At 54.0% G+C, this 25087-nt stretch overlaps 1 protein-coding gene across 5 annotated transcripts in view; it reads left to right on the top strand.

The window, feature by feature from the left end:
* The window catches only part of ABCC8 (ATP binding cassette subfamily C member 8), a 73261-nt gene that overhangs the window by 27159 nt on the left and 21015 nt on the right, over positions 1 to 25087 (top strand). For 2 of the 5 annotated variants that reach the window (XM_040638869.1, XM_040638866.1), the window contains exons 9-17: positions 1314 to 1448; positions 1829 to 1991; positions 10876 to 10916; positions 12067 to 12212; positions 13964 to 14069; positions 14241 to 14357; positions 14742 to 14817; positions 15533 to 15638; positions 23474 to 23503. In XM_040638869.1, the coding sequence (XP_040494803.1) occupies positions 1314 to 1448; positions 1829 to 1991; positions 10876 to 10916; positions 12067 to 12212; positions 13964 to 14069; positions 14241 to 14357; positions 14742 to 14817; positions 15533 to 15638; positions 23474 to 23503 (920 nt within the window). Of the gene's footprint in view, positions 1 to 1313; positions 1449 to 1828; positions 1992 to 10875; positions 10917 to 12066; positions 12213 to 13963; positions 14074 to 14175; positions 14358 to 14741; positions 14818 to 15532; positions 15639 to 23470; positions 23504 to 25087 lie in introns of all 5 variants that reach the window. The other 3 variants (XM_040638868.1, XM_040638865.1, XM_040638864.1) reach the window with 2 other exon arrangements.

Raw genomic sequence — 25087 nt, 5'->3', positions numbered from 1 at the left:
GCCATGGTGGTGACTCTGGGAGTGCTCTGGAAGTTCCCTTGTTGTCTGGCTCTACAAGCTACTGAGCGAGGCCCTGACTGCCTCCATATGAGGACACCTAATGAAACGACCGGATGCCAGGGATAATTTTGGGGTTGGAGTGATGTGAGCAGAGCTGGGCAGGAGTAGGAGGTTCTTAATTTCCCAACACGCTCCTCTGCACCCCTGTGTCAGCATTTAACATCGGTGAGACCCTGGGAGGCAGGTGGTGAAGGGGTCACTTGCCAGCCTCTAAGATCCCGCTAACACAAGAGGTATTCTGTGATTCATAGAAATTACAGAGCCGCCCACCCGCTCCTCTGTCCTTGAGGTAGTGTGAGGAGCTTACTGCCAATTTCATGTAGGGCTCGGGGAGTACAGGGCCAACCCAGGCAGACTTTTTTTTTTTTTTTCCAATTAAGGAAGACAGCACATCTGTTCCTTTAGAATAAGCCCTGAATTTAGAGTCATCTGCCTTTGAAGGCAACCTGAGAAATTGTCATCTTGATGCTTCAGAGGCTGGCAAGGGTAATTTACACTTCTCATAAATATTCAGAAGCAGGCGGGCGTTTGCATAAAGCTAGAAACAGAATAATTCTCTTTCCAGAGAATACTTGCCAGATTCACTGAAAAAGTGAAGACACCAGCCTTCACGTATATAATGTATATATGTATTATAGATTATAAAGTGTATCTGCCTCTAAGAATTATAAAAACTTCTATTTTAATCCAAAGGCCACTCTACGGTATGGCACAAATTTAAGAGATCATTTTCATTTTCTTATGTATGTCTTAGCTTAATAGAAGACAGTTCGTATTTTATCTTTAAAAAGGTGCCAGAAGCCTAAGAATGCACCTTGAGCTCCGAGCCCCTGGACCGGTTTTGTCCGGCTCAGACACAGCAGCGCCCCTGTGCTCATATGTCACTTTTCTCCCCACGGGAGGGACCTGTCAGCCTCACCAGCCAGCAAACAGAACAAAAGGTGCTGTTACACTCATTGTGCAACCTCAGCTCTGAGACGCCCATCTGGAAGGTAGATTTGGAGAGAGTTCACGCTTCAGCAGGCTGGCAGACAAATGCAGTTGGAGATCAGCCCAGAAAGCCACGGCTTGTGCGAGACCCCATCATGTTAGTCACTCTTTCAGAAACTGCTTTGTCACACCTCCCCCTCTGGCCCCCTGGGGACAGCCGGAACCCCTGGGCGCCAAGGCATGCCCCTCCCTAGGGGACAGCACCCCCTCCCCCGGGGCAGCCACCAGGTCAGAGGAAACTCAGCCCCACGGCCCTCCCTCAGATCGTCGTGGGGGTGATTCTGCTCTATTACATCCTCGGCGTCAGCGCCTTGATCGGGGCAGCGGTCATCATCCTACTGGCCCCTGTGCAGTACTTCGTGGCCACCAAGCTCTCCCAGGCCCAGCGGAGCACACTGGTGAGTGGGTGTCCCGGGTGTGCTCATGGCCCCTTTCCCCATCCTTTCCCCATGCGGCTGCTTGCTCCTTCTCCCTGTACATCAGCGAGGCTCCTCCCTCTTCCCCCAGATGCCGCCACACAGCCATGCACAGGGGCACGTGCGCGCACACACACACACGCACACACACGCATGCGCTATCACGGACCTTAAGCAGATCACGTCACTGGCCAGGCCTCAGTTTCTCTGTCTGTGAACGGGGATGAATGGAGAAGGCAGGGGGCATCCCTGTGGGCACAGGAGCTGGGCATTGTCTGCGAAGTGGGCATCGACTCGGCTCCTTCCTCGCGGGCGGGATGGGGGCAAAGGAGACTCTTTTCTGACCTGGGGACGGCCGGCAGGAGTATTCCAACGAGAGGCTGAAGCAGACCAACGAGATGCTCCGTGGCATCAAGCTGCTGAAGTTGTACGCCTGGGAGAACATCTTCTGCGCCCGCGTGGAGATGACCCGCCGGAAGGAGATGACCAGCCTCAGGGCCTTTGCTGTGTACACGTCCATTTCCAGTGAGTCCCCCCGACCAGCCAGCCCCACTCGCGCTGCTACTTCTATGCTGGGAGAGGGTGGTCCAGGCTTGGGCGGGGGAGCAGAAGTGGCGGAGACAAGAGACCTTGGCATCACCCAATCCAGGGGAGCCTCACACTGTCTCTTGGAGTGGAGCCCCCAGAAGTCACGGTGTCCTCAGTCACTTACCCAGCAAATGTAGATCGCCAGCCTGCTGTGAGCAGGGCACTGTGCTGGCCCTCACACAGCGATGACACACTGATGACAAAGACGAGGGAGGTCTTCTATACTCCAGCGAACTGATCTCTTATGGGGAGGCAGCCTTAAATGAATCAGCAGCAGACGTTTTGCCTTCTCCGGGGTGTGAGGACTCATTGCCCTGGGGCAGCTCCAAGGAAGCTCCCCTCTACCTGGGGTCTGAGAAGGAGAAACATTCTTCTTAAAGAACAGAAGTTCCAACATGAGGTACTCACAGATGTAGGGACCGAATCCAAGTAGTTAGGAAACCCCAAGCCCAGAATATACACACAGGAAAAAAAGACCCAAACTGGTAAAACTCCTACGGTCCCAGCAGACACACATATTACAACTACTTTCCAGAGAACATGGGGCTCCACCAGCGAAAAATGTATCACCCGAGTAGAGACATCGCATGCAAGACAAGAAGAGAATTATTCCCTCGATACCTGGAAACGATAGGATGGTCTGAAGGACAGCATAAAATAAGCCTGTTCAAAATAATTAAAGAGCTAAAGGAGGGTGTAAAACCCATAAGGTAAAACAGAAAAGTATTGGGGGGAAAAGAGTCAAAAGGACTTCTAGAAATTAAAAATGTAGTTATCAAAACTAATTTGGAGGACAGGGGTCCCCAGGTCAGGCCAGGGCTTATGGAGGTCAGGTGACCGATGGAATCCTGGTCCACGTTGATCTTACAGTTGGTCAGGTGGCTTCCAAGGACCCACCCTGTTGTGCTTACTGCCCAGCTGCATGGCTGGGATGGAGGTCGTTAGCAGCTGGCAGACCTCACACTGGTTCCCTGGCCTGTCCAGTTGAAGAGCCAGTATGGTAGGAAGGGCCAAGGAGAAGCCCCCAGAGAGAAAAAAAACAAAAAACAAATGACTCGAGTGTAAAGCTTAAATGAATTAACACAGCTAAACAGAACGTTTGTGAGTTAAAAGCTAGATCTGTGGAAGTTACATAGAATGTGGCAAGGAGACATGAAGAAAGTGTGTTCTGCCAGCTGAGAGAACTATTTTACAGATGTGAAATGGGGGCCTGGAGTAGGGTGTCTTCCTGAGGTCACTCCTGAGGTTAAAGGCATGGCTCAGACAGAAAACAGCTGGGCACCTACGTGGGGTGAGGAAAATTTAGGACACAATGGGGCACCATTTTCAAGCGATTTTCTCTGAATAGGAGACAAACAACTAAGAATGGTCTCTAATGGGAGTGGGAAACGAGGGAGAAAATTAGAAGAGACACACACGCTGACCAACTCCCTCAGCTGAAGTGGGTTCTTTTGGTGTGCCAAGAAGAAACACCACTGTGGGGGTCGCCGGGTAGGGGGCGGTAGAGGAGGGCGCACCGGGCGTGCCTCCCAGATAGGGCCATGGAGAATGAGACGGCCACTCTGGTCATCTGTGTGTTCCTGGTGTTCCTATTGCCTAAAGAGAGGGTCCGGTGGGGCCAGGTGGCCAGCATCCCACCTGAAGTTTCTCACAGGGCAGGGCTTCCACAGAGCACCCCAAGTCTCCCACCTCCCTGTGTCCATCCAGACCATGGTGTCTGGTGTGGCCAGACCATCCGCCATCCATGACACCAGTCATGGCATCTTTCTGGAGAGAGTCCTGCTAGGGCCTGCTTTTCTCAGAAGGGAGTTGTGAACATGGCAGGCAGCCGTGGCTTCCTGGACTCCTCACCAAGACACTCCAGGTTACTGGTGTCTCACCTTGACCCTTAGCCCTGACCATGCGGTGTTCAGGGCCTCTGAGCACCCTCAGGCTGAGCACTTCACAGGACAGATAGGAGGAATTGGAAAGGAACATGTGGGGAGCCCACAGAAACCAGTGTCTGCACCCCAGGTCCTCTTCACCCTCCTCCCTGCCGGCTCTGCCTGCCCCTGGGCCTGGTTGTGGTAACAGTAACCCCACACTGTGTATAACCCAGGTGAGGACACCGGGCTTCCAGACATCTCATCAATGGGAACAGCTGCCGAGGCGGAGAGGGATCCCCCCACAGCCAGGTGACTTCCTCTCCCAGCAACAGCATAACGGGGAGGGGTAGGCAGGCTTCCCATTGCTGCAGTAGGAGATAGGGAAGGGAAGCAGCAAGGAAACTGGGGGCACTAGGCCCCCAAGATTCCTGGCAGCAAAGTAGGGGCAGCCACAGGTCATACAGATGGGGGCAGCTCACAGCTACTCTGCTTCTAGGAGAGGTATGGTTGTTGCCTGCATTGCAAACTACGACCTGGGATGTATTGTATATAAACAATATTGTGTGATGCCTAGGTTCCCAGGCTAGCCCACTGAAGCCTATCTAGTAGGTGTTCTTTGTCCCATGGGGCCCTCAGAAGACAAGCCATGACTTTGTAAAGGTCCTGGGGCCAGCAGGACGTGGGGCAAGAAGATGCCATATTGCCAGGGGCTGAGATGACTGTGTTAGGAGTGAGGGGCTCTAGAGCCAAGCAGGGGTCTGTCCAGGGCTCAGCGACCTAGAAGGATAAACAGAACATCCCAGGCTGGTCCCTGGAAGAGGGCAGTGGGAGGGAAAGGGAAGTGCCCTCTGGGAGGGCATTGAACGCTAAGTGCTGTTTACTCAGTGTTGGCCCTTCCTGGGATGGGTCTGTTAGTCAGCCGTGGGAGGGGGGAGCCAGGGCGGGAGGGGTGCCTCCTGGTTTCAGGTATATGCTTTGAGTGTGTTTTCGTTTACCTCCTCCTGGACTTCCTGCCTTCTGCTCCCTGTCACCAGGGATCAGGACACAGGTCATTAGGCTTGAGGTAATGGGGCATCTTTCATTCTCTTCCCTGGTGCCAGCCGTGGGGTCCTGGTGCCGCAGAAGCGCCCCAGAGCCACTCATCCTGATGGGGTCCATCCTGGTGCCGCCCGCTGGGCTCTGGGCACGCTCCTCGTCTGCCCGGCGGTCAGACTGCTGGGCGGATTAGAGTACCTCTGACACTCTATCACATGGTGTCCCCGTCAGAGCCCTGAGCTGGTGCAGGGAAGGGCAGGGCAGGGGGTTGAAAAGGAGATGGGTACAGTTTCCCTACCATCAAAATCCAGAATTGAAGGAAAAGAGATGCAGGTCCCTCAGCGGGGCTTGAGTGAGCCCAGCCCCAGGTGCCCAGCCCTGTGCTAAGCCCGGGGAGGGGTGCAAGAGACAATAAGTGGTGCTCCCCGTTTTCCAGGAGTTTCTGCTCTGCTGAGAAGTCAGAGCTGCCGTACATGAGAGAGTGTGGCAGGGAGCGCTGAGCGGCCTGGACCTGCCCTGCGCTGGCTGCCTAGAGAGCCTAATGGCACTCAGTCCTCACCGCAGCCTTGTGGGCTGTGTGACTCTACTGTCCCCGTGTGCTGAGGCTCAGGGAGGTGAAATGACTGGTCCAGGTCCTCAGCCAGTGAATGGCAGAGAACAGAGCAGAAGGAAGCCTCTATGGGCTGGGAGGTCATTAGAGGTTCATGCAGGAGGTGGCTTGAGCTGCCCTTGTAGAGTGGGCAGGATTTCAGTGAGTAGAAAATAAAGTGGGGAGAGCTGGAGGCAATGCTGGGGCCACTCCCCTGAGAAGTCGGTTCCTTATTTCCCTGCAGAAGCAGGTGACTCGAGGTGTCCAGCCCAGCCACGTATAAGAGGATGAGCTTTGCAGGAGTGACAAAGGGGTCCTGGGCCCTGCCAGTGGAACAAAAAACACGCTGCCAGTTCATGGTCCTTCCTTCAGCACCCATCCCAGAGCCTTCTGCCTGTGCCAGACTCTACCGGGGCTTTGGGCATTGAAGAGGGGGCAAGCACGATCTCTCCCGCACAGTTTCGAGAGAGACCGTGCCATGAACAGTGGCTGTGAATGAGGCCAGAGCCTGGGGCTCAGTTCCAGATGGTACTTACCTGACCCTGGCTTTTCTCTTTTGTGGTACTTACCTGACCCTGGCCTCTTTGTTTCTCTCATCACTCATCTGATAAGTATTTACTCAGCGCCCATGACAGGCCAGGACCTGTGTCAGGCACAGGGGATGTGGTGCTGAGAAGAAATCGTGGTCCTGCCTGAAGGTTCCTCAAGCCTTGTAGGGAGGACAGACGAGCAACTGTGTTGTGAGTGACAGGAACAGAAGGGGTATTCTAGGTGCCCGTAGAGTTCGACCCACCTACTCTCTACGGGACGTAGGTGTCAAGGAAACCCTGTCAGAGGCGCCCAAAGGATGACTACAGGTTAGCCAGATGAGGGGAAGAATGTGCCAGGCACAAAGGCCTAGAGGTGAGAGGGATGATGGCATGTGTAAGACTGGAACATAATTCGGTGGGGAGATGGTAACAAGACCAGACCGTGTGCCGTGTTCAGACCCCTGGCCTCTCCTGAGGCCGTAGAGCCACTGCAAGAGTTTAACAGGCATGTTTCCATCTCTTTGTTGTGGGATCAGGGGTCTTCGGTCTTCCCAGCTGGTCTGAACCACAGTCAGGTGGGCCCTCCTTGGAGGGATATGACTGGCCTCACACCATGTCCTGAAAAACAAAAAACAAACCCCCAAGCCCAACTGTGCCACAGATGGGGGCGTGGAGTGGGCAGGATGGTGCTGGTGAACCCCATTCTCAGGCCACCCAGCACCCACCAGGGCCTGGCTGTTCTTGGCGAGTCCTGCCCTGTCCTCCTCCGTGGAGGCCCTGACTCAGAGCAGGCAGTGTTGCAGGACAAGTGACCTCCAGACCTGGTCCCCCTTCTTCCTCCAGCTTCTGTGAATTTCTTCTTCAAAGTCCGCCGTTCCCGCCGCTGGCTGGCGCAGCCGCACTGCGCGGCCGGTGCAGATCCCGGCCTGCTTGGGCGGAGAGGTGGCCAAGGGAGAGCCAGGCAGGGGCATCCGTGAAGGGGCAGAATCAGTGTGTCTGTGGGCCCTCCTGCCACACGTCGTCCACGGCCAGCAGCAGACCCCCTTCCCTCCCCTCTGTAGACTGCGGACCAGCTCTCCAACTGGATGGGAAATAACCACGTGCATTCAAATACATTTCCCCCTCTGGCCGGTGCGCCTGCAGGTAGGCCCGCCTGCAGCCTGCAGCCACCCCCCCCCACCCCCCGCCCCCGCCCATCGCCTCCGTGGAGGCAAAGATGAGGCTAACCGGAGGCACGAATGGTTGGGTGCGCCTCCCAGACACATGGCCTCTGAAATGTTTATCAATGCGGTGGAAATGAAACTCTCCTGGTGGTACTGGGGTGCAGGCTAGGGCACCCACAAGGCCAGGCGGCATTCCTTGAGCAAAGCCGGGGGAGCGGCTGATCAGAGCCCTGCTTTGGCTTGGGCTGATTTGTTTTTTGCTTTGTTTTTGGAGGGGGGTGAGGTATGAAACGCTGACGCCACTGTTCACTACTATGCCCCCGGGACCCAGCACAACACCTGGGACAGAGAAGATCCTCAACAAGTCATTTTCGGAAGAATACTTCTTACAGGATATTTGGAGAGGAGGCTGTTAAAACAGCACGGACCCATATGACTACACCATTACAGAAAGACTTTCACTTTCAAAGGTGGCATGGCAGGCCTGCCTACATGCGGTTACACTTTTCCAAGCCGGTACCACACTCACTCAGGATTTTCTCATCTTCTGCTTTCACTTAGAGCCGTTTCACAGTACTTCTTGCTCCCTAGCATTTACGATTTGAGCACTACCATGTTCTTCTCCCCCTCCCCACCCCCGGTACCACCCCACCCCCCACCCAGATGAAATCCAAATAAGTCAGCCCAGCCACTCCAAAGTTGGAGAAAAATCAATTCTTGGTCATATTTCCCACCCATTCACCACCTTTAATGTCTTACGGGGTTTTATGGGGTTCAGGAAAACGGAGGCAAGGCTTAGGTCTTCAACTCATGACAGGTGGGACGCCCCACTCCCTTCCCCCCACCCTCACTAGGGTAGCGGAGTGTCTGCTGAGCTCAGAGACCCACCAGAGCCTGCAGTGCCCCCCGCCCCCGGTCCCTCCATGGCCACCCGAGGGCCCATGAGGTGGTCTTAAAAGAGGCCTGGTGATTCTCCAGCCCCAACCCCTGCCCTGAATGGGACCCTGAGCTCCCTGCACAAACGCTGTCCTTCCAGCGAAGGGTGAGGGAAATGGAAAATTACATTTTCATTCGCTAATGTCTCCATACAACAACAGAGCCAGGCAGAAATTAATTATATCATATACATTCTCCACACTGCTGCCTCAGCCTTGGAAAACTCATTTTCAAATTTATTTATAGCTTGTCTCAATCCTCAAAGGAGTTCAGGCCGCTACAAGAATAAGGAATAAAATAGGAAAAAAATAAATTAAAAAAAAATCACGACCAGAGAAAACACGCAGCAGAACAAAGTATCAATTATCACACATTTCTGACTGCAAAATCTCCCCTAGCGTTGATGTACCACATGTCCTGAAACAGCCGCTTGGCCCTGGGTGCTGCCAGTGTATTTCGTTTCGGGTGGTTTCTTGCTGTGGTTGTGGTTTTGTCCTGCTGTGACAGAGAGCGGCAGCTAACACCATCTTGCTGAGGGCTTTGTGCTTCTCCTGAGCGATTATTCAAGGTAAACTCCCAGGAGAGAGATTATAGGATCACAAGGTCTGAACGTCTGCGTGGCTCCAGCTAACACAGCACCCGATTGCTTTCTAAGCAGAGTTGTACCAATTTGCAACCTAACTTCAAGCCTATTCTTGAGCTGGGAGTTGAGCCCCAGGTGTGTGGGAGGGGGTCTCGGCCTGGGGCAGAGGGCCTCAGGGTGGTGCTCAGATGTCTTCTCCTATCTGCTCATCGATGGGGACGAGCAGGAGAGAAACAGACGGAGGCTCCTGCCTGGAAAGAACTTTCTGGAATAACTGGCCCTGGAGGGGATGAGCATGGCTACCCCAGTGTTTAGAGCCGTATGGTTGGTGATGGTCAAGGGCCCAGGCCTGCTGGTGTCCTCTTCTCCCTCCCTTCTCCCTTAGCCCGTGATGGCTGTGCTTTGTCCTACATCCCTGATCTGGGTCCCTTACACTGTAGGAAACCCGATAATATTTGTACTGCTCCCTGCCAGAGACTCTGAGGGAGTGCTGTAGCATTGTGGAGGGTTCCTGGAGACCATAGTGCCTTCTTCGGGAAGGGCAGTTAAAGGTCGGGTATGATATTGGTATCAATAAAAAGCCTTGTGGTCAGAGAGACGAGCAGTGCCCCCAGCAGCTCCAGCTGGATCCCCTCCTTGAAACTGGGAACTCTCCAATGGCTGGGTCTGTTTCCCTCATCAGACTAGGCATTCCCCCCAAAATGGGCCCGATGTCTTTCCTGTCTGCTGGGGAACCCCCCTAGAGGCATGTTCCCTGTCTCCCCATCATAACAGGGCTTCCTGAGAGCATAGTTCTGTCCCCTTCCTCAGACAAGGACCCCTCCCCCACAGGCAGAGACCATGTCCTTGCACTCACTTGGGCTTGCACATCTCCAGAACGCACTGCGTAGGTACCAGCTGGTACGGGATTCTTGGAATAAGCGGACAGTCAGCTTCTTGGAATGGTGTTGACCACCTGTAATTCTTCAGGAGCTCCACAGACTTCATCGTCATTAGATAGGGGCCATGTGCACAGGCTGATCCCTTGGCGTCTGGCTCCTGGCTTCTGGCTCCTTCTGCTTTAATTTGGCTAATTATACAACCAGACTCCTTTCTAGTCTGGTCTGGAAGAGGCTCCTGGCAGGAAGGAGGAGGTGATGGGAAGATGGCAGCTAGGATAGCCATCTCTTACTCCAGGAGGGCTGCTCTCTGGAAGTTTAGGCCTGGGGTCGGGGTGTCTCTAGCATCTCCCGCCTTGGGCCAGAAGAGAGGGACCTGTGGAGCAGAGCCAAGCTAGTAGCCTGTCAGGTGTGATACTCAGGCAGCATCCCGGGCTCACAGAGCCTGTTCCCTACATTATCCCGTCTTACCTTGGAAGAAGCGAGAGTGTGTGAACAAGGAAGTACAAGTCAACAAAAATCAAGGGAAGAAACCGAGGCACGGGAAAGGTAAATGACCGGCCCGAGGTCAGGGACTCCACCCTTCTCTGACTTGAAGTCCAGCTCTTTGCTCTCTGGGATCCCTATGAAGGGTCCAGGGGCCACACTTGAAACAGAATAAGGAGGGGACCCCTGTGGCAGCAAACCAACTCCCCATCTGCTCAGGGACACTAAGCCTTAGAGCCAAGGGAGACCCTCTTTTAAGCAGTCCTTAGTTACTCAGTGTGAGTGAGTTTGAAGTCCTTCCCAGGAGCCTTGAGAGGTTAGGAATCCTCTAAGCCTCAGAGAGAACCTGGCTTGAGGGGATACAGGGACCAAAGGCAGAGGAAGGGGTAGCAACCTAGTGCCCCCAGAAACACATGCTGTGGACGTCACAGTTGCCCAGAGACAATCGACTCGCCAGTCCCTTCTCTCACCACTTCGCACAGGTCATCCTTCACCCTGGCCACCCAGAGCAGAATAGAAGTGTTTAAGCTTTTGTCTAAAGGTGGGGTCTCAGACACAGGGGGGCAAGAGTCCTGAGGGAAGCAGGGTAACGAGCTGGAGGGACCGCTGGGCTGGAGTTCTGCCCCTCCCCTGCCCAGCTCCGCCCCACCGGCTGGAGAAAGGACCCCCTGCGCCACACTACTTCTGGGACCCCCTGGGCAGCTTCATTTTTAGCGATCTCCTCCCTCCCACTAATCTCTTGTGCTTCCTCCACAGTTTTCATGAACACGGCCATCCCCATCGCAGCTGTCCTCATCGTAAGTGGATCCCTGCTCCCTCTCGGCTGGGGTGGGTGGCAGAGCATGGTTGTATTTAGGGGCCACCCAGGGTTTGGCCTTCGGAGGATGCGCTCAGCAGTGGGACTGAAAATAGGACAATACATTGAAAGTCTGTATGCGGAGCAGGTCCCTCCCCGACGGGCAGACAGGGGCCTGCGCCTCTGGGCCCAGACGACCAGCAGCTTAAGCTTTAAAGAGAGCTCTCTGTCTTTTAAAAAGAGCTATCAAACTCTTAAATTGTAAAAGAAAGACGTATTTATTCAAAAACATTGGGAAATTCAGAAAGGAAAGGATGAAAAGAATTTAAATCACCCATAATCCCACTGGCAACATCTTTAATGTGTTTCTTTCCAGTCTCTTTTTAAGGCACATAATATGACATTTTTACAAAAATAGGATTGTGCCGCACATGCCGTTTTGTAACCTGCTTTTTTGGAATTTAAGAACATGGTGCGAACAAGTCTCCGTGTCATTGAATATTACAATGGAGGTTTTCTAAAGCGATTTTGGCCCAAGCTGTGTGGGAGCCGAGCAATGGGGGCCCAAGGTATGCCCCTCCAGAAAGACCCAGGCCCCCACCAGCCCAGGGCTCCCATCCGGCTTCTGTGACGGTCACAGTTCTTTAAAAAGATGCATTTGTTTCCCCCCGGGGCCGGTGTCTCTGAGCTGTGGCGAGTTCACAGCCTGTCAGGCACGCTTGGGAATTCACTTTTGACATGATTTATTGGGCTGGTTCTGGCCTGGCTCCTTGGGGAACTCTGGGTAACGGAGGCTGCTGAGCCAGCCAGGTAGCCGGGCGTGGACACAGATAGGAATGGTTCGGGAATGATCGTGTGCACGTTTTCCCTGACTGAGGACTCCTGTCTGAGGGGGCAGAGCTGACCTAACCCAAGGGCTCCTCTCCAGTCATTCCTGGCAAGGAGGGAGCAGGACAGGGGACAGCAGCCCCTCCAGCTTGAAATCCTAAGCTTGTTGGAGACGTTTCCAGGAGATGACTGAAGATGATGAAGGGGTCTCGAACTGAAAGTTCTCCTGGGGGTCCCCTGTTCCAGTCCAAGGGCTGGGTGCTGCCAGTGTGGGAGAGGCCCAGACTCTGAGTCACACATCTGACATGTGCCTCTGTCCACAGACCTTCGTGGGCCACGTCAGCTTCTTCAAGGGGGCTGACTTCTCACCCTCGGTGGCCTTTGCCTCCCTCTCGCTGTTCCACATCCTGGTCACGCCACTGTTCCTGCTGTCCAGCGTGGTCCGGTCTACCGTCAAAGCTCTCGTCAGGTGAGAGGAGGGTCCAGCAAGGACACTGGACAGGGAGCTCGTGTGGTGGCCCCAGGGTTTGCACCAGTGACCACGACAACTACAGCTGTTTGGTCCAAGACATGCTTCCCTCTTGACCTGGGCCTCGCTGAAGGTGGTCATAGTTGGCCTGAGGGACTTAGCCATGTGTGGTCCCTTCCATGCCATCCCCGAGAAGGAATTAGGCAACTGGCTTATGTACCTCTGAGCAGAGGGAACTCAAGGGCACCTGCAAGACAATTCTATAAAAAAAAAAAAAAGAAAAGAAAAGAAAAAAATACAATGTTGAGCGAAAATTGGTATCTCATCATAAATTTCACCCATCAGTAGTGGTTCCACCCTCGAGAGCCACCCAGAACGAGCAGTGTGCCCCCCGCATGGCAGCCCCTCGGATTCCAGAAGGTATCCGCTGAATCTTTGTCTTCCTTAGGCTGAACAACCCCTCTTCTTTCCACGGGTCCCAGAGCCTTCCCGACCCTGGTCAGTAAAGCAGCTTTCCCCTAAGTGCCTGCATGTCCCGTCCCCCGTTAGCCTGCCACTCCGGGAAGCCCCTGCTGCTGGGCTCTAGAGCCCTGCGGCCACTGTCCCAGAGGCATCACCCTCTTGGGAATGAAAGCCTGAGGGTAGAGGGCTGAGGTTTTGGCTGGGGGATTCCATACCTGGAGTGTGAAGATCTCCCGGAACTTCTGAAAGAGCTCCTTGAAGGCTAGGGCTTGGCGTGAGTCTGGGGAGAGCCGGCTACGTCATCTCCCACGTCCAGTGGGACGAGACAGTAACAAATGTGCTGCGTACCCGAGCCCCGTCAACCTTGAGGAGAGTGACATCCCCTGACGCAGGACACCCTAGCAGGTCCTTGCAAGCTGGCAAGGAGAAACAGCTGTTGGAGCAAAGTCACTGATGGAAAGAGCAACTCACACGAGGAGGCTCTGGCTGGGTTCAAGGATAGAAGGGGACATAAGTCAGGCAGAACTGTGGTCAAAGGAATTTAAAACTAGGGAGTAGTTAAACCAGGGCTGGGAAAAGATTAGCTCCCATTTCCAGGCTTGGCTGTGCTGATTCGGTTTAGTCGGCCTCGGCGTTGTGACTTTGATCACCCCTCCACCCCACCCCCACCCCAGCCCAGCTCTGTGATTCTGCATCGAAACCAAGGGTTCGAGGATGCTGTCCCTGTTGGAAATCCCTTGTGCAGACCCAGAAGCACTTCCACATGCAGACACTCCTAATCTCACGGTCACCAGGCTATCTGAGGCCTTCTCCTCCTTGAGTTGGGAAAAACGACACCTTCCCCAGCGGGATTTAATTATATGCTTATAAAGCATTTAACACAGTGTCTGGCATCTAGTATGTGCTCAATAAATACTAGCTATTGTTAATAACCAATCCCAATCCTAACTAACCTTAACACTGACCAACCTTAATTCCACCAGTAACTGATAAAGCCCGACATCAGTGAACCAGCTCTAACATTTAACTAAGCCTAAAACTAACCAATCTCCCCCAACCCAGACCCTAACCTAGTCCTGCTGACTGGTCAGCCCTAACAAATCCAGGTAACACCGACTGCCCACGACACATGCCTACTGGTCTGGCCCCCTCCAGTGTGGGCTTTGCGGGGACAGCACCACAGGACCCGGAACATTCTCAGAGCTGCTCTCTCAGGCTGTGCCCTCCTCCCTCTCCCCTCCCCTCTGCCCCTGGCAAGGGTGAGGGGTGTCTCTGTGCTTCCTCTGCAGCGTGCAAAAGCTGAGCGAGTTTCTGTCCAGTGCAGAGATCCGCAAGGAGCAGTGTGCTCCCCGCGAGCCTGCGCCCCAGGGCCAAGCCAGCAAGTACCAGGCAGTGGTGAGTGCCTGGCTTCCCATCCCCCCACTGCCCCTCTCAGTGTTTTTCTCTAGTGCCTGTAGCTTGTGCCCTGCCATGTCCTGCTTCCGCCTTTCCTCATTGGAAGGGGAACTCCCTTCCCTGCACAGCTCCCAGCCCTATGGGCCCTTATCTCCTCCTGACCATTCCCAGCCCCTTAAGGTTGTGAACCGCAAGCACCCAGCCCGGGAGGACTGTCGGGGCTTCACGGCCCCGCTGCAGAGGCTGGCCCCCAGTGCAGATGGGGATGCTGACAACTGCTGTGTCCAGGTGAGTCCTAGACCCTGCACCCCAATGCCTGGCTCCCTAGCACCACCTCCAGGAGGGAGCTCAGCATCAGAGACCTATGTCCTGGGTCCTCTGCCGTGCAGGTCACCCTGCCTGCCTGGGGGGTTCATAGCAGTCCCGAAACCAGGGACACATCTTCCTTCTCCATTAAATGGGGGAACGCATGATTGTCCTCTTGGAGAGGGTGCCTTGGGCAGGGGTCAGCGTGAGAAGGCCCCTTCCCCCTCTCCTCTGCCCTAGAAGTGATTCAGGGCCTGAAATCAGTTGTTTTGGCTTTCGTGGGGAAGGGGAGGCAAGAGACCATTCACACTGAGAACCCAGCTGCCTTTCTGTTCTCTTCCGGGCGGTGGGGTACCACCAATAAAGATCATTGGAGGCTTCTTCACGTGGACCCCTGATGGAATCCCCACACTGTCCAACATCACCATCCGCATCCCCCGAGGTACGGCCTGGCTCACCTCTCCAGCATGGTGTGGGGGTGCCCCCTCAGAGTCGGAGCTGAGTGCCCCCTCCCCATGTCCACTGAATGACGTGGAGAGAAAAAGAAAAACCAGCAGGTACTGAGTACTAGTACCTGCTCAGTGCTCGCTCTTGGTGGGTACTCTGGGGTCTGAACACTGGGGGGGGGGGCACGGCCTCTAGGAGTCCACGTGCTGGTGGGAGCGCAGCAGCAAGGACAGCACAAGACAGCAGGACCTTGGTGTCCAGCCCTCTGTGGCAGTCGTACGGTGCTTCACAGGAAGAGCAGTCCTGAGTCACCAGGGAAGGCGCTGTGGAGGAGGCGGGGTTTCTGAGAAAGAGCAGCATCCCTCAGGCCATGAGGCACGGCGGGCATCCTGGCAGAGGCAGCAGCATGAGCGAAGCATGGAGGTGGGATGGAGATGAGAGCCACAGTGGCCTTTGTTGGGACCAGGAGGAGCTGGGCTCACCCTGGGGAGCACGAGAAAGGAGAAGCGAGTGCTTAGGAAGGAGCAGGGAATCACTGGAGAAAGAAGGACCTAGGAATGGTTCCAGAAAGAAAGGCTCAAAGGGGGATTCTAAGTAGGAGGAAAGCAAATGGGGGTCCCAGCGTTGGGTGTATCTGTCTGTCTTTCTGGGTGGTAGTCGTTCGGACTCCCTCCTGCCCCAGTCCCACCTGCTGCCCCCCCTCCCTGCAGGCCAGCTGACCATGATCGTGGGGCAGGTGGGCTGTGGCAAGTCCTCGCTCCTCCTAGCCACCCTAGGGGAGATGCAGAAGATCTCAGGGGCCGTCTTCTGGAACAGGTACTAAATGCACCTCGGGGCTCAGTTAGTGGGGAGAGCAGACGGTAGGCAGGTGGGCAGCCTTTCTTTCAACTATCCTCAGGGGAGGGTGCACCAGGCACTTATCAGGGACTCAACCAGCGCTGCTCATTGTTATTCTCATCATCGTCATTAGTACTTATTAAACCCTTACTATGTGCCACGTACTTGGCCAAGTCCTCTGCATGCGTGATTTCACTTAATCCTTATGACAACCAGCAAGGTTCAGATTGTCGACAGTTCTTGTTTTATCCATGGGGGTTAAACTCTTTGCCCAAATTCACTCAGCTAATAGGTGGCTGAGCTGGAACTCGAACTCAGTTCTGTTTGACTCCAAATCTCATGCTCGCTCAGCTGCGCTGCGTCCCTGTGTGGGGGGACAGCGGCACAAACGTTGGTTTCCGGCTTGGTCATCAGCAAAGCCACACAGACTGCCCAGTGGGTGTTTTGCGGAGCCAGAGATAACCCAGACAGACGTGGGTTTCTGGACCAAGTTCACTCTCTTAATGAAAGAGCCAGAAGCCCAGGTTGAGTCAATCGTGAATCTATTATTTATACCCACCTACTTCCAAAAAAAACACTTGAAACTCGTTGATAAAGGTACATATAAACTGGGAGCTTTTTAAAAAGCAAAGAGGAGCTGAGAGTGAAGAGAGTGGGAAAGGTGTACCGAAGCCTGGGTGGGGCCTAGCTCGGGCCCCCCACCCCGCACCCGCAGCCGAGGGCAAGGGGGACCTGACAGGTTTGTAGAGTGCATTCAGGAATAAAGTTTGCAGCCACTCCAGCAGAGGACAAGCTTACCCGACAATCATTTCTAGGGGGAGATTATCATTCAAGAGGCCAGGTTTTTCAAAAGCCTGAGTACAGAACTGCGCGGAGAGAAAGACCTTGGGCCCAGTGTCTGAATATCTGTAGGCACCTCCATTCCCTGCTTTTCCAAAATGTCCCTGAATGGTGGGGACATCCATCAGATGGCAAGTGCCCCTCCTCAGTGGGCTGTGGGCTGACAGACAAGCCCTTTGGGTTTCCTATGACCTCAATCTCTGGAGTCTAAATTCTATCAGGGACAGAAGGGTCTCTGCCTCCATTCCCCATCTTATTTGGGGGATTTTTCAACAAGGCCTGACTGGGGAGGTCCTTTGTACCAACTGCCCCTTAGGGCTGTGAAGGGAGGGCTCTGTCTTGTCCACTGGCTGACAGTGTGTATCTGTGAAGGGAAGATGGGATTACGCAGCCCAGAGATTGGGGCTGCCCCTGGATTCTTGGGTCTGTACCCCTTTACCCCACTTTCTCCATCCCCTCTCCCAGCCCCCAGCCTCGGGTGCCCTCACACCAGCATCAGGCCCTGTCTGTCCTCCTCAGAGGCAGCAGGCATGCTTGGCAGGGGTTCAGCCCTGTCCCGGCCCCCGCCTCTTCTCCAAGCTTTGCCAGCCCTCAGGGTCTGACTACTGCCACCTTTCTCTTTGGAAACCTCTGCCCCAGCCCGGGGGGACACGAAGGGCCTCTCTAGGGCAGCTAACACTGAGCAGCTCTTATGTGCCAGGCCCTGTACAAGGCACTTTATTTACTTCATTGTCTCAGGCAGTCTTCACCAAATTCTGTGAGGTAGACGTCATTAACCCCACTTAACAGATAAGGAAACTGAGGTGAAGCAAGTGACCCGAGGCCACCCGGCTCTCAAATGGCAGAAGTGGGATTCACACCTGGGTGCTCAAGCGCCTGGGCTTTCCACTGAGTCCTGAGGGAGAAGGAGCTCAAGAGCAGTGTGAAGAAATCATTAGCCTGACGGTCCCAAGGCCAGCAGCCCCCGTGGCCAGGGCACCTCCCTGTCCGGTCAGCAGAGCCACCGCCCAGGTGCTCACAGCTCCGTCCTCACGATGCTCACTCTCAACAGGGAGCTGGGCCCTAGCTCCCAGCTCAGTTTGAGTCTGGGGGAGCGGGTGGTGATGAAAAGGTTCTCGCTCCTTCAGGATCCATTTTGCCCTCCTCCACGATGCAGCTTCCCTCCCCAGCATAGCGAGGCACACCCGGGGAGCCCGCAGCCAACCCTAGGAAGTTGTGAGACTTCGTTCGCCATGCAACTCAGAGTCCAGGCTCTCTACCTTGATGTATTCATTCATGCCCTGTTTATTGAGCACCTACTGTGGGCCAGACCTTGGGCATGGCGACAGCAGTGCAAAGATGATTAAGATGCGGCCCCTGCTTTTATGGGAGGGGAGAGGAGATCAGTGCCATGGTCGAGCATAGAGGAACAAGGGTCTCTGTGGCCAAGGAGAGAAGGCTCATGTGGATGTGGTATTTGAGCCTTGAAGGATGAGCGGCGTTTTAGCAGATGAAAAAGGCAAGGGTAGGAGAGGAAGGTGTTCCAGGCAGGGGTATCGACATGGGCAAAGGCACACTGATGTGAAAGAACATGATTCTGGAACCTGGAGCACTGGAGGTGTGGGGTGCAGTGGCGGACAGCAGGAGGGTGGCTGGGCTCAGCTCAGACACCCCTATATAGTAGGCCCAGGAAATAAGATTGAGCCGGAAGGCTGTTGAGGAATCGTGCTGGTGATAATGGAAGGGGGGGGGGCAAAAGGGTGGACTGCAGAAAGGGAGACCAGTTAGGAGCTCGTTACAGGGTCCAGTGGCTGGGAGAAGGAGTCTGGACAGACATGACTCAGTTGCCCTCATCTGCTGTTTGCCTCTCAAAATCCTGGACATGTACAAGCTCTGTCCGGCCCACCTGTCGTGGACAACGAGTGACTTAAGCGTGGGGGCTGCGTGTTGAGGGCCTCCTCCCTTGCAGGCAAGCTCCGTGCCTCAGACACTGGGGCTGGGTCGGCAGGGGTAGGATGCACTTGCAAAGTGAGCCAAGAGCAAAACAGCGTTTAACCTGGCAGCCTCTCCGGCACGTGTGCCTCTCTGCGGCCAGAGGGAGGGGCGATGCCAGGCTGCCCCGGCGTTTTCATCCACGCCACCGCCAAGGCCTGGTGACCAGGCAGCCAGAAAGAGTTCCAGGAGGCAGAAGGCAGGCAGCTGGGGGATCAGGACGCCCAGAAGGGCAATGCTCTGGAGAGATGGGTTGGTTTGTACAGCCGCTCATTTATTCTTTCACAGAACAATGACGAGCGTGGCCGAGCAGATAGGAGCAAACGCTCCGGAGACAGGATGCCTGGGTTCAGGTCTGAGCTCTGTGCTTTGGGAAATGCTGTGACCTTTCTGTACCCGGCTTCTCTTATTCCCATGGGGTTGATGTGAGGCTTAACCTGGCATGTAGTGAGTGCCCTATAAATATCATAAATATTCTTTGACAGTGGGCTTCTGTGGCAGGTACAGACTTCCCTGTGGCTCTGGAATGCGCCCCGGCCTGTCTCCCAGGAGAGATGGTAGTCAGTTCCCTGGGCACAGAGACCATATCTTATTTGTATCTCTGTATCCACAGAGCCTTGGCTAAATGAATTCATTTGCTAACTGAACAAACCGGGAGCAATTTATGACCTTCACGAGACTGCCGTCGTAAATGTGTCTCTGCGTCTCTCTCCTCCCGCGTGCCTTTGCCCAGGCTGCTCCCCTAACCCAGAATTCCACCACCCAATTCCCCGCCACCGTTTGGAAAGTGGGACTCCTCCTCGTGCGTGCCTCTGCTGTTGTGGTTATCTGCTGACGTGTCGTCTCCCCCACGACGCGGCGCTCCTCGAGGGCAGGACTGAAGGGTTAGTCCACGTTGTACCCCGAGTGCCCAGCACAGGAGGTGTGTCTTGTGAACTCCTCCGTGCAGGCGACAAAGGAGAAGACCTGCCTGGGGAGCTCACGAGCCCTGGGTGGATGGAGGCATGCAGACGGAGCCCAGGGTGGGCACGGAGGTCCGTCGGGTGAGGGTCTGCATTCTGGGCTGGAGGTTGACCGCAGCGGCCCCGGGCGGATGCAGCACCTGGGCCACCCCCCGGGGTCTCAGGGAGAACCGCGCGGCCGCTGAACATCTGCTTTACTAACTGCCGGTGCCGGGCTCTCCGCTTCAGCACACGGTCAGCCCGGGAATTTGCAAACCGTCTCCTTAATATCTAAGAAGAAAACACTTGGATGAAAAGTTAATACGAGCAGATATACACCAGTGAAATTCTTTCCCTAGAAATAAGGAATAGGGCCATTAATGGCCACAGTAGAATGATTGTAAATGTCCCCAGGGAGCCAGCAGGAAGCGGGGCCCTGAGGAAAGCGCTGGGGTGGAGAGGAATGTTCCATTTCCTGATGAGGAACTATAAATCAGCCTCCCTGGAGCTCCCTGCTGCCCCTGCTCCCACCACCTGCCGAGGCGTCCCTGTAGGAGCCATTCGTTACTTCTGTCTGTGCCCCACAGGCGGCCTGGGCCCTGCTTGCCCGGGGCGGCCTCAGAATGCTGTTGCCTGGTGGGGGTTGGTGTGAAGGGTGCCTCCCGAGACCCCTGATGTCCCAGGAGGTGAGAAACCACCTCCTTTCATGACTGCCCTGTGGTCCAGTCTCCCCTGGAGCCTTTGGGGAGTAGGGGTAAAGGACTCAGGTGACCCCAGGTTTCCTGGAGAGGCAGGTGCAGTGAGGTAGTAAGCAGACAAGACAAGGGGCACTGCATGGAGTTGACGAGCCAGGCTTGGAACCCGATGGTCTCTGGTTGTAGTCCTGAGTCTGTCCCTAGTTTGCTGTGTGACCGTGGGCAGGTTATTTGACCTCTCTGAGTTTTAGTGTCCTCATGAGGACAATGAGAAAAATGCTTTCCTTTCTCAGAGACTTGGTGTTAGGACCCAATGACATTAATTGGAAAGGGCTCTGTGGGTAAAAGGTGACATTTCACGGCAGCTACAGGCCTGTCAGGGGCAGGGTGAAGGGACCACGGAGACCCAAAAGTTCTAACTTCCTCTTTCAACCTATTTCTACCTCTTCCCTTATTATTGATTGCTGGGGTCTTAAACCAGTGGTGGGCCCATTCCATTCCTCCTCTGTGTGAATCTTTGGGACCAAGCACGGAGCTGAGAAGGTGATCCTCCAGTTCTACAACCCCACGCCTTGCCTCCAACCAGCTATGAGCTGTTTTTATAATATATTCTCCCAGTGTCACTGAGATTTGTGCCATGACCCCAATTTTTTACAGAAAGAAACAGAGCCTCCCCTAAGGGAAGGGTCTTGCTGAAGATTTCACAACCAGCGAGTAGAGAAACTCCTCAGAGACGCACTTCAGAGCCCATATTCTTTCCAGTTCTCCGAGCTGCCTGCCTTCCCGAGCTGCCTCTTCCTCCGACCTAGAATTCTCTCCCTCTGTCTGCACTCGGTCCTCCCCTCCTACAGAGTTCATCTCAGCTCTGACTACATGGAGCCTTTCCTCACTCTCTCAGATTTCTTCTCCCCCAAACTATTTTTTAAATTTACATTGTTCCGTGATTCTAGAAGAACATTCATTAAGTTAGAAAAGACACACAAGTATAAAGAAGGTAAAAACCACCTAATATCCCATCACCTAGAAGTTTCCAGTCTTTTCTCTATGCATTTGCAAAGTGTTTGTGGGCCCTTTCGCCTGAAATGTCTATAATACTTTCTTACTCCTACTTTGTTTTGGCCTTCATAACTTTCTGACCTCTGTACCTGTCTGATTCGCTCTACCAGACGGCGAGCCCTGTGAGGGTGGGCCGTGGGCCTCGATTCCTCTTGGTACGCACACGCATGCCTAGCTCCTAGCTGGTTGGAGGGAAGGACGTGGGGTTGGAGAACTGGGGGGAATTGTCCTTCAACTCAGTGCTTGGTCCCAAAGGTACAGGCAGAGGAGGGATGGAATGGTCCCCACACATTTAAGACCCCAGTAATCAATGAGAGAAAGTACGTGCCACATGTACCCTTTTGTACTTTTCAGATGGAAACAGCTACACACGAAGCCTTGGAGAGGCTCATTCTAGGGAGGCTGGGGCCACACTGGAAAAAGGTGAAGATGTACCTGGATTCATACCCCAGCTTCCCTTCGTCCTAACTGTAACATTGGGCATGTCATGCAAACTCCAAGCCTCAGTTTTCCCATCCGTAAAATGGGGATACTAACACCTCTTTATAGTGTTGTCCTGTGGATGACATGGTGCAAACCAGCAGCTTCACACTGTGCCTGGCATAAGGATGGCCCTCACTGAGTGCTAGTCTCCCTCCCTCTCTTCTTCCCAAATGACTAAGATGTCAGTTAATAACCTCCCTTTATTACAGGTCTGTCATGTGCTATGCGAGGTGGGGGCTGGAAAAAGATGCTGTTCCTGCCTTAAAATCCCACTGGGGATAAAAGACTTAACCAGGAGATGATTAGAGAGTAAGATAGTCCATTATAAGGTCTCATTGAGCAGTGCAGACAACGATGCAAACTGAGTTAGGGCCGAGAGCGCTCGCTGTGTGCTGGGGTCCTCAGGGAGGCCGCAAATGCTCTTTCCTCCCGATAAGTAACAACTCTGGAGACAGCTCTTTGGAGCTCTGGAAGCAGGCAAGGCAGGGAGATTCCAGAGACGAGCTTATCTGGGCCATGGCCACAGTTGGAATTTATAAGCTCTGGTTTTTCATCTCTCACATTACCAGCTGCCCAGAAATGACAGCAATCTGGATGGTCGGGGAACACAAGGTTAGGTGGGGTTGAGAGAATGAAAGGAGACCCCAAAGATCAGAGAACAGAATCTGAGGGGACGTGGGACTGCATATCCATCAGGATCACCTCTCAGCTCTGCTCCTCAGCAAGCGACAGAAAGGAATTCCTCAGGCTCCTTTCCATGCCTGCTTTTGTCCATCCCAGGGTTCCTGACAAATCACAGGGCAGTAATGAAGCTTGGTCATTAAGATCCTGAAGCTTTGGAGTCAGATAGATCTGTTTCCTCTGTTACGTGCTGGCTGGGTGGCTTTGGGCAAGTTACTTAGCCTCTCTGACCCTCACTTTCTTTGTCTGTAAAGTGGAGACTGTCCAAATCAACCTTCATGTGATTATTTAAAGCTTTAAAGAAGATGATAGTATTACGGTACTGAGCACCGTGCTTACAAAAGTTCAACATAAATGTTAGCTGGTTTCAGTATGATTAAAGTAAGATCTGTACGAAAACAGAGCCAATTGTTTTTCCCCAAATGTGCATGTCGGAAGCACCCATTTTATCAGCAGAGGGCTACTTCTGGAAGGTTGAGAGGTGGTCTGGGGGAGGAGGAAGAGCACCGGCAGAGTTGGCACCAAAATTCAGGTTGCCTCACTCAGTGTTTTCCTTTTTTTTTTTTTTACTATAATCCACAGTGTGAAATGCATTTATGTCACAGGCCACTACGTTTCTGCGTTGACAGATAAGAGAAAAAATTCACCACATCTTTTTTTTTTACAATTTTATTTTTTTTAAATAATTTTTTATTATGTTATGTCAGGCACATCTTAACCACGTGCCGTGCACACTTTTTTTTTAGTGCAATTGCACTTCTCTTAATTCACACCCGGTTATCGGGTCCCAATCTACAGTTCAAAAGCACTGCATACATTGATTCTGACCTTGGCAAAGTCAAGGTCCCTCTCTGAGCTTTCGTTTTCCCACCTGGAAAACCATGGTGATGCCCGGCCAGCCTCACGGCTGCTCTGAGCCCGTGCCAGGAGCACGGATTTAGCCCTTGCTATTTGGAGGGTGCTCGTCTAGGTGCTGTGGGAGGACAGAGATTGAGAAGAGTGGTTTGTGCCCCAAGGAAGCCACTTGGGGACACTGGGGAGGGGTGGGGATGGCGGGATGGCTTCTCTCCAAAGACCCTTGTGATGGGGAGAAATGCAGTGGAGTGAGAAGTAACTGTGTTGGTTTTTCCCATTTGTGCCCCAGCAGCCTTCCTGATGAGACGGGAGAGGACCCCAGGTACAGCCTCGGAACTGGGTTAGAAGGGGGTCCCAACAAAGGGAAGAAGCTGGGGGGAGGGCGCTGGGAGGGCTTGGGGGGTACTGAGTCTGGATTGCAGGGAGCGCAGCTAACTTTGTGTCAGAGGCACTGGACACATAAGGCATGCTTTCTCTGGTTCCTGGAGAGAAAAAACTTAGACATGCCAGTCTGTGGCCCTCCAAAGGGCTATGTAATATATAAACAGATATACAATATATCTGTGGTTTAAAAATTTCGTGGTGAACGGGGCACCTGGCTGGCTCAGTCCGTGTGGAGCATGAGACTCTTGATTTCAGGGTCGTGAGTTCAAGCCCCATGGTGGGTGTGGAGCCTACTTAAAATAAAAAAATGTTTGATTAATTAATTAATTAAAATGTCGTGGTAGACGGTCAGAAAGTAGCTTCCTGCTTGCCACGGGCTGGCGGGAAGGGAGAAAGGGAGTAACTGCTATTGGGTACAGGGTTTATTTTGGGGAGGTGATACAAATGTGGGATTAGTGGTGATACTTGCACAACCTTGTGACAACCTTGTGATCATTCAATGGTTTTTAGAATTGGAAAACAAATGTGGCAGGGAAAAGACAATTAGGGAAAAAAAAGTGTCTAAAAAGGCCCTAGGGAATGCTCCTGGGGAAAAAAAAGTTGAGAAACACGGCTGGGAAAGAGGAGGTGGTTATCCCCCAGACCAGACAGAAAATGCAGCCGTGCTGCTTTATGTTTAGTGTACAGGTCTGAAAAAGTCCACGTGAGATCGATTAATGAGGCTCTGAGACCCTCTCGCCCCTCCCCAGCCTCACATCTCCCCAGAACATGCGAAACACCCTGGCGGTGGCTTGAAGTCAGGACTGGGAACGTTGACTCAACGTCGTAACTCAGCTCAAGCTCCTGGCCTTCACTCTGACGCCGGAGTGTTTCGCTTGCCCGTGTTTCCTCTGCCCTTTCTCCCACCTTGTCCCCAAGTGCCGGGGCGTGATGACAGGCCCCGTACTCTCTAGCCACAGTAACCACGGTCCTTGAGCCAAACGGCCGAGCTCATGGTACGTGACGAGTATGGCCTGTGATGAGAGCAGCGGGACAGCGGAACTGGCGCTGGAGCCCTTGCAGGCAGCCCGGGGCACGTGGACACGGCAGCTGACCATGCCCCCCTCCCCTCAGATCCCCCAGATTCCACCGCCGCCTGCTGACAGGGCCACACCAGGCTTCCAGTCACGCCCGAGCCCTTCTCGGCCCTCTGGCTGCCACCGCGAGAGTGCCATGGGCTCAACGTTCCCACACACGAGCTGCGGGCCTGGCCTGGCTCCTTCCAGACAACCCTCCCTGCCCCAGCTGTTTGGGCAGCCACGTCTGTCTGAGACGCGTCTGTGCATTTGAGCCCCGATGCAGACGCTGGAGTCTAGAGGAGCCATGTGTTGGCCTTGATACTCCTCTGACACGGGATTCTTCCCACCGCACACACACACAAGCTTACACCATTGGTGCCTTTCCCCCGTTCTCCCTCTCGGCTGGGCCCTGGGGCCCTCCTCACGCACCCCACACATACTGGGGGTGCTACACAGGGTCGGGC

Source organism: Ursus maritimus, unplaced genomic scaffold (assembly GCF_017311325.1).
Source record: "Ursus maritimus isolate PB19 unplaced genomic scaffold, ASM1731132v1 scaffold_23, whole genome shotgun sequence".
Lineage (NCBI taxonomy): Eukaryota > Metazoa > Chordata > Mammalia > Carnivora > Ursidae > Ursus > Ursus maritimus.
This window is presented reverse-complemented; position numbering and strand designations above follow the sequence as displayed.